Here is a 10,919-nt window from a genome sequence, read left to right as displayed (position 1 = left end):
TCACGGATCTAAATGAGGGAATTTCCTCCCCAAAATTGCCCCTAGGAAGATGTTCTTCTTCCCATTAGGACAACCTTAGCTTAGTTGTAACTTGTACTTCGTATGTACTAGCAATATACTAAGAAAACAAACTTTTAAATTTAAAATGGTAATCACATTACTCCAAATTCTTTATAAAACCTATCCCTTGATGGTCACCTTCTAAAACATATTTAACATCTAAACATGTTAATAATAACCTAAAACAGTTTATATATAATCAAAAGCTAGATTAAAGTAATCCTAAAACAATACTCGATGCATCCAAATTGTATTTTAAACTTCACAGGATAACTAAAAAGACAGACCACGTAATTAGTATAAACCTATCATTTTTAAATTTCAAACATAATGATCATCGCCTATATAAATAGGTATCCACCAATCTTATACATTAATCGTTCTACCGCTCCTCCTTTAATGCAAGACAACTAGTGATTCTTTTTCTAATAACAAAAAAACAAGTAAGCAATAAAGTTAAATCAAGCATGCCAAAAATTGTGTTCAATAGAACTGAAACCATGTCTAGGCAACAGACAATGGTCCAAACCACATGGTTACGCAAGGTCGCAAGCAGAAGCTGTTGATCAAACACCATAATATATCATTTCAGAAACATTTATATTCTTATTTATGCGTTCAGATCCCGCACTCTATATAAATCATCGATTGCATTAAACTACAAAAGTATCATCTAATTTAATGTAACAACTACGGACTTACGGAGTATATACTATATACATGCATGTACAAGTATATAATATGATTAGTAATTTATAAATAAAAAAAAAATGTGACAGTTTGACCAGTCTAACGGCAAAAATTGGCAGAGAGGTCTCTGGTACCCAGAAACAAGTTCCCCATCAAAAAATTAAAATGGCAGTCTTCGAGGTCTCTAAACTCTCAATACCCTTAAATTAAAATTAGGAGTAGCAGCAATATTGATGAATTTGGGTAGTAAGTATGTTAAGTGAAAGTTGCACATCCCAATAGCAGATAAGCCAACCAACACTTAACTTCTCCCTCCTCTTCTTCTCTCGTCTTTCACTTGTCTGTACTCTTATTACTCTTACCCACGTGATTGCCTTTATTTTCTTTTTACATTTCACATGGTTTTCTTATGCATTTCCCTGCTTCCTTCAGTCCTCTTATCTATCTCTATTTCTTGGGTTAATGCTTGCATGTCCAATATTAATTAATGTACTACGGAGTACTATATAAAACAAAGTGAAAACAATGCGACTATTATGAAACAGAAGTAATATTAATAGTTTGAGTAATAGAAATTCGCCGGACTCAATTCTTGGGTGAGTCATAGGATTCTTGACTCTGACGTATGAGCTTTTGGACTATTTCACTTTTATATAATGGCTACCTCGAGTTTGATTTTGTTGCTCCTAGTTAAGCATAAAGAGTCGCTAACATACTAATTTATTTGTAACATATACATGATCGACCAGGTAATTACTAATTAGGTCGGGTGAACTCACTTTGTTTAGTGTTATTGATTTCTTCTCCAACCCGATGGATTATAAGGATAGATGTAGGGACAAGATAGGTATTTCCCTAACAACATACGGAGTAGAAAAATATTTCGATTGGAGGGAAAGAGGTGGTGATTGTGCATGGCATATAGTACCTCTCACCCCCATATCATCTCTATTCCCTAAGGACCCTAACACTAACGTTTCCCAATATGGCTTTATTTTAGTGGGCTTATGTGCCTTCTTATTTTCTCCTCCATCACTAACACTTATGTTCCCCAATATCAAGATACTCAAATTTAAGATTCACTGACATGATGACTCAATGTTAAGAGTATAATACCATCTTACACTCACACTACTTACTTACTACGGCGAGTATATATAAATTCTAACTCTATTGTAGTCGTACACATATACATTATGTCTTTGTTACTCATATTATAGTAAGATCAAATTTACCTCTCAAATACTGAAACCTGGCTAAGTTAGCTGTATAAGCTTTTATGCAAGCTGAATGGGGAAGGCGGGTGGTACATCCTGGATTACCGCGGTGAAGAAGGTTTTTCGATCTCCTACGAAAGCATCTCCTAAGAAAAACTGCAAGAGAAAAGAAGAATGTGCAAGAGATGATGAAGAAGAGGAAAAGGTGATGATTCTAATTAAGCATGTTTTCTGAATGTAGTTTTAGTAACAGTCTTCTGAAGATCTCATCACCTGTTAATCTGCTGTAATTTCTGAATGTCTGTCCACAGAAAACAGAGAAAAGAAGATGGATTTTCAGGAAAAATTCTTCTCATAATCAACATTATGAGGCTAATATGAGTAGCAAAGAAGTGCAAGCAGACTCGATTTCGATCCATCAGCACAGACGCATAATAGCCGCGGCAGAAGCTAGTATAGCAGCAGCAAAATCAGCTGTGGCAACTACTAAGACTGCTGTTAGAGTTCAGAACATAATACCTGCATATTTAGCTAGAGAATACTATGCTGCTTTGATTATTCAGACTGTTTTTAGAGGCTACCTAGTAAGTATCTGTTTTTCTTTTGTTTATTTAACAGTACTGTTTGTTGTCAATACACATTGTGCCCCTGCATTTGTAGGACTAAAAATCACAAATGTACAGATTCTTTCATAAATTAGTAATTCTTTGCTTAAATTTATGTATTGTTCATAAGGAAAATCCTTGATATTTAACCTTGCATCAAACTTGATTTAAAATTTTATATGAAGATGCTTGTACAACGTAGTACTTTTCGAAAATAAATAGGATATGTTGTTTATGCCTGGTATATACATAACACAAGTTTTACTCATGGATAAGAACTGAGGAGTAAATTTACTTGTCAAAACTGATCAATTGAATGCCGCGAATTTTTAAGAATAGTTATGCATCTGATAGTAATAGTAAACTAGTAGCAGAAGTAGATGCCAGCAGAAATGAACAATGTCATTTAAATTATAGAATATATACTGAATATATTCCAATTACAAATCAGTGTTTACTAAAGCCATATCAGAGGTTTGTGAGACCTGTGAGCATTGTTCAGTATACCATTTACTTCCACCACTGACTGTAATTGCTTATCTGAAGGCAAGACGAGCTCTGCGAGCACTCAAGGGGATTGTGAAGTTGCAGGCATTAGTGAGAGGCCATAACATAAGAAAGCAAGCAAAGACGACATTAAAATGTATGCAAGCTCTGATTCGTGTGCAAGCTAAACTCTGTGATCAATCTTCACCAAAGGTTTCATATGGTCTAACCCGAAAGTCTATGTTTGCTGAAAGCAACAACTTATGGGACAAATACAAAAATATCCGTCAAAGAAAACCAATGGTAACACCCCCCCTCCCCCTCTCATTTCTTTATATGCATGCAAAGCTTGTGTCTTCTTTTCGACTTGTGACTAACTAGTAACTAGGCCAGAATTTCACACCTTTATGCACCCTGACTTGCAGTCAGAAGATGAAAATAGCATTGAAGAGCAATTCAAAAGCCCTTTATACACAATAGAGGATATTGAAGCCATGTTTCAAAGCAAAAAGGAAGCATCTCTATGCCGCGAACAAGCCCTTGCCTTTGCATTATCTCAACAGGTTTGTCACTTTACATAAAGTATGTGCTTTGTTCTTTTCACCTTAAATTTGTTTAAAAAAGGGCTCTATGCAAGCTTGATATACAACTAAAATAAGTTTAGACATGTTCCAAAATGGGGAGAAGAACTAAGTTTTCTAACTTCCATTTGCATAATTTGTTAATGGTTCTAATGATCACATTGATGTTTCTATCTACATCAAGATACGAAGATTTGACCGGAAAGTATATCCAAAAGACGAGAAGGAACAGGAAAATAAGGACAATGAATGGCTCAGTCAGTGGCTGGATTCTAAAGAGTATAGTGAGAATCACATCAGCCTAACAAAACACAAAATAGAGGCAGTAAAGAATGTTGAAATGGAGTCATTACCACCACATCTCAGCACACCAACAAGTTTTCAGCGATCACAGCAGCATAGGAGACACAGCCTGCATGTTGCCTCTCCAGGCTTAAACACTACACGCCCTATGACCCCATCACTACGCGATACAAGGCCACATCAGGTTCAATCAGCAAGTCCACGATGCAATAAGGGATACAAAAGCCACTCAGCAGCGAACACTCCTAGCTTACGTGTTAGTACGACAACACCAAACTACATGGCAGCCACAGAATCAGCAAGGGCCAGAGCTCGGACACAGAGTACACCCAGGCAGAGACATTCTACATCAGATAGAGATGTTCGAGGGGGATCATCAGTAAAGAAACGACTCTCATTCCCTAATCCTGATCAACAGTATTCAGGGAACATCTACACTACTGACTATAGTTCCTTCAGCCAGAACTTAAGAAGTCCAAGCTTCAGAAGTGTTCAGGAAGGCTTGTATAGTCGTATTGATAGAGCGACTACCTGTTCATCTTACACAGATATTACAGGAGGAGAAATTTCTCCAGCCTCAACAAGAAGTCATCTTAGAAGGTGGTTAAGTTAAACAAATAGAGATAAACCAGGGGAATTAAGGGATCATATCTTATATCTACTGGTTGATTTATGTTGTTAACTAGGAGTCTATGATTAAATTAAATCTAGTGTTTTATTATCATTGCTGTAGAAAATTAGTTCAAAATCTTACTCTAATTAAAACCCCTACTTCTGATTCAATATCTTTTTCTTTTACTACAATGTTAATACAACTCAGCTTAGGAATAATCTCATCACAATCTCTCAATGCATCAAAAGCCCTTACCACACCATTCCAGTGATGATCACTTCTTAATTCCAAGATAACTTCAGCTGCAGCCATAGAATCACTCTAGCCGCGACTCTTTTTCAACAGATGAAGCATGTTGGCACGCGTACACTCTAGTTAATTACTTTCTGCCGTCAAATGTTGAACAAGTTGTTCAAGACAACTTCATTTCAAAGACATACTTCCAATGACTACTGCATTTGGATTTTGTCTATTCGTAACTGATACTCTCTAATTTATTGATATCCCTAACATACTGTACTCCTAAGCAATCTAAAATTCATAAGTTTCACAATTTTTCTACACTTAAAAATAGGGGAAAAAACAAGTCTCAATAAATTCATAAACACTAAGCCACAAATAGGTGTTTTGTTGAAAATATTTACTTTTATTACAAAACCTTTTCAAAATTCATAAATGACTACAATATATAACCCCCTGGTAATGCATGCATAAGCCTAAAAAAACAGTTGAAATAGACTGCAATGGCAAATTGGCAAGTGATGTAGGCAAAGCTTCACCGTCAAAGTATACGCTTAAAAAAATGGTGAGAAAAGAAAGAGAAAACCACTAATCAAATAGTGTACTCATAATAACTCCTAAAAAATGTGTTACTTGTACAATTAAAAAAAAAATCGATTCAAGACATTAGGTCAGATCCAATCTAATCTAGTTCATGTTTAAGTTATACTTCGTACTAATTATTTGCGTCCTTCAATCGAATTTTAGATCGACCACCATTAGATTAATCAAATTTTATCAAATTGGGTCGGTTTTTGACACATCTAGTCTACGAGTAGGTGAAAGTATGCAAGTAAGCCAAGTTTTTTTTAGTTAAGCCAGCTCATAATTGAACCCTGTGGAGAAGGAGAACATGTGGTAGTAAAAACAAATTTCCAAATTTAAAAAAATCCTTAGTCAATGAATGATGTGGTGAACAGTAAGGTCACAGCATAGACATATGTAACAGAAAGACAATTAGGCCAAAAATACTGAAAGTGACACATGATCTGCATTTCAGAATCTCCTACTGTCTAATAACCATCCTCCTTAACATCTTTTCTGATCATGAAAAAGTTAAACAGGAGACAGAAAGTAAATTTAAAAAGAAAATTAAAAAAAAATGACAAAAATATAAACAACTTTTAAAAATACTTGAGCTACTTAAAAAGTGCATTTCTATCTTCTATTACCCAAAACTCTTACAAAAAAGAGTTGCCCCAACCTACAAAGAATTAACAGATTGTTGCTTTCTAGCTAGTGTGCTCAATTTAGTGGAATGTGCAATAAAAAGCCAAACATTGCATGATAATCTTATGATATACCAATGTTAAGGTGGACACTATTATTGTTACCACTAGCTAGGATGCATGCCACCTTTTGCTATCCCAGGGTGGTGGTACTAGAGCTTGTGCTATGTCCATGAGGTGACACCAATTCGTCCGAATGACTCGCCATTCTCCCATTTCCTGATCCGGATATCCCAAGACACAATGCCTCTGCCAAAGGACCACCCGGGGCAGCTGGTGAACCAATCCACGAGTTCATCCAATTCAACGGCTGATGATGATGGGACGATGATGAAAGCCTTGTTTCAGGATGGTCTTTGGTGTTGTCCTCGGAGTTATCATGATCATGGTCTACACCGGCAGACATAGACAATGTGAGGGGCAAAATGGAATTGAGCGGTGAGGATGGAGTAGGGCAGTTGTTAGTGTTGTCAATGGAATTCGAACCATCCTTGGGATCGCCGTGATCACCTAAAGACCAAGCATCGATAAACGGCCTAGGAAGAAGGCAGCTTTGGTTATGATCTTCAACAATAGATGATGTTCTTGTTGTGTCACCACCCCCTCCTATTTGTTGAGGGTACAAACAAGCAGTAGTAGTTGGTGCAACTTCCTTCTTTGTGAACCAATCTGGATACCTAATTTAAAAAGTCATAATTTTGTTTTAACCAAAAGGGAAAGTTTAGAGTCAAACACTCAAAAGAAATCCCTACTTAAACCCCCTCCACAAATATGAAATAAAATATCATCCCCCACCTTCATCACCAAACATCATTTACTTGTGAAAAAACAAAATCCTCTTACACCCCACCACATAAATAACACACTCCAAAGTAGCAATATTTACTCCCCTCCTTAATTAATTCCCATTTCCCAATATATAATCCAAATGAATAGAGTTGATAGACCCATTTTAATTACTCTCATTTCACCTTAAATACCCGTGTATGTCTAACCCGTGAATGTAAGACACTATACAGTATTACAAATTGTCAAATCAGACACTTGGACACGTACTCATGTAGCCATATAGCCATATCTAACATGTGTAATGGAGTACGAGTAAAAACATAGATGATGACCATTAATTACATGAACAGTACTAATTCAACCTCATACAATCAATATCAATAACTCAATAAGTAATGAAATCCAGAAAATTCAATAAAACAGGAAAATGAACAGACAAAAAAAAAACATTAAAAACAGAGGAAAAAAGATTATACCTTGGAAAAGAGTTGAATTGAGTAGGAGAAGGCAAGTCAAAGGAGTGAGAAGAGGGTTTAGGGATTGAAAAAGGGGTAAAGATAATAGGATTAGAAGAAGAAACAGAAGGTGTAGTTGTAACAGGAAGTGTTGCTGATGTTGTTGATGATTCCACAGGCTTTCTTGAACGAGAAGGACGGCCTTTGTGAGAATGTCTTTCACAATACTTTTGTTCAGGTGCTACATCTCTTGAACACCTCCATTTCTTCCCATCTGTTCTTCTACACCTCCATGGCTCTGGATCTCCTCCCCCGCCTCGCCCCACCCCCGCGTATCGCATTTCCACCCCTGCTTTCCTCCCTACTGCATCACCCACCCAATGTAAAGCGTGAGTAGAAAATGTCTAATCATTGCAAATAATATAAAACGGAAGTAGTACCTAAAAGGTAAAACTAATTGATTAATTAATTAATTACCAGAGGGTGATGATGTAGTAGTGATAGTAGAAGTTGAAATAGAAGGGTATTTAGACAGAGGAATGAGGAGTTCAGGAGGTACAGGCATAGCAGCCATCATATATTTATATATGATTGTTTGTCTCTCTAATTCTTGTCTTTGTATTGCTGTAAATGTCACTCTTCCTCCATCTCCTGAACAACAACAGCAACAAAAAAAACACCGATAATTTATTATTTATATAATCCATCCTTCTGAAATAATTCAGCATCTCCCGATTTCTCAGGGCGATGTTTTAAATTAACAAATTACGTAAAAACATAGTTACCAAATCGCGAAACCGAAGAAAACCCAGAAATTGTAGGACTAGGACTCCTGTTATCTTCGGTATGATTGTGAGTTTGCCGTGTTTGAAGCCACGGAACAACACAGTGTTGTTGTTGTTGCTGCTGCTGCTGCTGAAGATGCTGTTGTTGTTGTCTCTGTTGTTGTTGCGACTGCGGTTGTTGCTGCTGTTGTTGGAGCCATGGAATTTTTAAGCCTAACCCAACATCACAATAGTCTAAATTAACATCACCTTTGTCGAATTCCCAATTTCCATACACACTAGTTCGATTTCCACTTGCCATTTTGTAGAAGAAGAATCAGAAATCCAAAAGAAAGAATTATTATAGTTTCAGAGTATTTCTGATGTTAAAATTCCAAGTAAATTGAGACAGAGCTTAGTTTGTTGTTATATTGGAGAGAGAAGGGGGTGGAAGAAGAAGCGGTGGCCGCCAAAGTAAGCAACTAAGATTTGTTTGTTTATTTGGATTAAGCTAATTTGCATAATAATAATAATAATAATAATACAGTTAAAATGGGGATTATTTGTTTTTTTAAAAAGTAGAATTGAGAGGTTTGAAGATGAAGGTGGTATGTGGGTTTATGCTTCCTATGGTTCCAACATTGATGTTAGTAAGTGGAGTGAGTGGTGTGGAAACAGACAAAATTAGTAAACGATGCACTGCGTGAAGGAGAGAGAAACAAAGAAAGTAAGAGTGTGTGTTTGTGTTTTAGAGCAGAGAGGTTTAGTAGTCTAGTGTCATTGTCCTCACTACACACCTCGCTATTTGGATAAATTCATTTTCTTTTTTCTTTTCTTTTTCAAAATAATTGATTTTTAAAAGATTAATATACATACGCAATCAGGATATGTTCGTATTTACTGAACTGATTAGAGCTGAACAGAATAAAGCTGAAATGAATTGTTTATGAGAAAAGGAAATTAGGAATTAAATTGAACTGAAATTAAGCTGAACAGAACAAATTCTTAGTCAATTGTGTCATTTTTGAGTTTTAGCTTTGGAGTTGGACTTGTTGAACACATTCCCAATTTTTAATTTGAGGTTGGGGTCTTGGGAATGATCATACATTCACTAAATTTTAAGTTGTTACTCCTATGAATATAATGATCGGTGTTACTTTTGTCGAATATGTGTGATCAATTGTTCATTTTAGTTTGAGTTATTGTGAATATTTTATATATTTAAGCGGAATTTTAGTTAATGAGTGTAAGGGCCTATTCTTTTACGTTGAAATTCAGTTCAGCTCAGTTCAGTTCAGTTAAACTCGGCTCAGTTCAGTTAAACTCGGCTCAGTTCAGTTCAGTTCAGCTCCTAATTTCCTTCTCTTATAAAATATTCATTTCAGCTCAATTCAGTTCAGCTCAGTTCAATCAATGAGAACAGACCCTAAATCATTACTCGTATTTACTTCCAGTATTTTATTTTCTTGACTTTTTAAAACAATATGCCTTCAATTTAGTGTTCATTAATGAATATGACATTTGGAGTGATGTTGAAATATATATTCACTGCCATATAATTCAAAAGTAATAATGTGATTAATGTCTACTAGTAATGTATTCTTTTGTCTTTGTATAAATTCTAATTTACTATGACTACTTCTTAATGAAGTAAAATTTATTATTTCCTGTCTTTACTTACCACTCCTTATAATAGACCAATAAAAAACTTACACCAAACTCTATTAGTTTAAATCGTCCTACTTATCTATGCTGAAATCAATTTGTATAATTTCTCAAAACAAAAAAAAAAAAAAAAAAAAAAAAAAAAAAAAAAAATCAATTTGTATATACTATTCGTACTTTTTTTTTTTTTTTTTTTTTTTTTTTTTTTGAGGAATACTACTCGTACTTTGAATAGGAAAAAACATACCATTATACCAAGTACTCCATAATAAATGGTGGTTTTTACTTTTGTTTGGAGGCAAGCTAGTTTGTAAGATGGAGTCAAAACTTGGCACCTCTTAAAGTAGTAGTCGTCCTTGTTCACGGCTTAGGTAATTACGTCGTTGGTTAAAACTCGAAAGGGCCAAAACTCACCGTTTAAAGATGTCCTTTATACCTCATCTTCTCTATACTCTCTCAAGTCTCAATAGCCGCTTAATATTATTGGATGTTTGCATTAACCAAGCATTTCACATCACTTTCCTACTTTTTGCCTTTCTCTTATCTCCTCATTTAATTACTTCCTATTAACACTTTTATTTATTTATTTATTTATTTATTTATTTATTTATACTCTTGATATTTTTCACCTCAAGACAAACCCCTTTATTTCTCTTTGTTTTCTTCCCCTAGACAATACTAATACGGAGTACTACTCTTTGGTTTTTTCTAACGTCATTTCTTACTCCTTTCTACGTTCTATATGAGTATTCATCATAATTAATTACATTTATTTTGATACCAGTACCACGTTTTGAGGGCCTGTTTCGATTTACTGAAAATAACTGAACTAAAATAATTAGGGCTGAATTGAACTGAACTAAACTGAATAGAGCTAAAATGAATTGTTTGTGAGAGAAAAAAAATTAGAAATTAAACTGATGATTGAAACTGAACTGACTAAACTAAAGTTAAACTAAACAGAACAGGCCCTAACTCTTTTATTACTCCATATTAGTTTCATAGGGTATATCATATATGATATGGAGTACTTTTTTGTTCTTTTTTTAGTCACATGATTTATTTTGACTCCTATGATTCATAATGTAGGAAAAATCTTGTCTTGTGAGATTCATTTAATTGTATTTTATCAAATGATTTAAGTATTTTTTTATATAATTATTGATTAGATAATTATATGTGT

General features: G+C 34.8%; 2 protein-coding genes across 3 annotated transcripts; one reads left to right on the top strand and one right to left on the bottom strand.

Moving 5' to 3' along the window:
- Nucleotides 1–1,989: 1,989 nt before the first annotated feature.
- LOC145579562 (protein IQ-DOMAIN 17-like) lies at nt 1,990–4,590 on the top strand. Its single transcript, XM_081636806.1, has 5 exons — nt 1,990–2,172; nt 2,279–2,551; nt 3,119–3,361; nt 3,484–3,621; nt 3,824–4,590. Exons 1-5 carry the CDS (start codon nt 2,041–2,043, stop codon nt 4,553–4,555), a joined length of 1,518 nt encoding a protein of 505 aa, XP_081492932.1. The 5' UTR covers nt 1,990–2,040; the 3' UTR covers nt 4,556–4,590.
- A 1,347-nt stretch (nt 4,591–5,937) lies between these two features.
- Nucleotides 5,938–8,771, bottom strand: LOC145579544 (growth-regulating factor 8-like). 2 transcript variants are annotated; one of them, XM_081636789.1, is made up of 4 exons: nt 8,093–8,771; nt 7,785–7,958; nt 7,329–7,671; nt 5,938–6,740 (listed from the first exon to the last, which is right to left on the bottom strand). In XM_081636789.1, the coding sequence occupies exons 1-4, from the start codon at nt 8,391–8,393 to the stop codon at nt 6,197–6,199; spliced, it is 1,362 nt and encodes a 453-aa protein (XP_081492915.1). In that variant the 5' UTR covers nt 8,394–8,771; the 3' UTR covers nt 5,938–6,196. The 2 variants fall into 2 exon arrangements, with proteins under 2 accessions (XP_081492915.1, XP_081492922.1); XM_081636796.1 differs by having other exon boundaries at nt 7,329–7,668.
- Nucleotides 8,772–10,919: the final 2,148 nt, after the last annotated feature.

Source organism: Chenopodium album, chromosome 2 (assembly GCF_948465745.1).
Source record: "Chenopodium album chromosome 2, dcCheAlbu1.1, whole genome shotgun sequence".
NCBI classification, from domain to species: Eukaryota; Viridiplantae; Streptophyta; class Magnoliopsida; order Caryophyllales; family Amaranthaceae; genus Chenopodium; species Chenopodium album.
The sequence above is the reverse complement of the archived record's forward strand: the minus strand, read 5'-3'. Positions and strand labels throughout refer to the sequence as shown.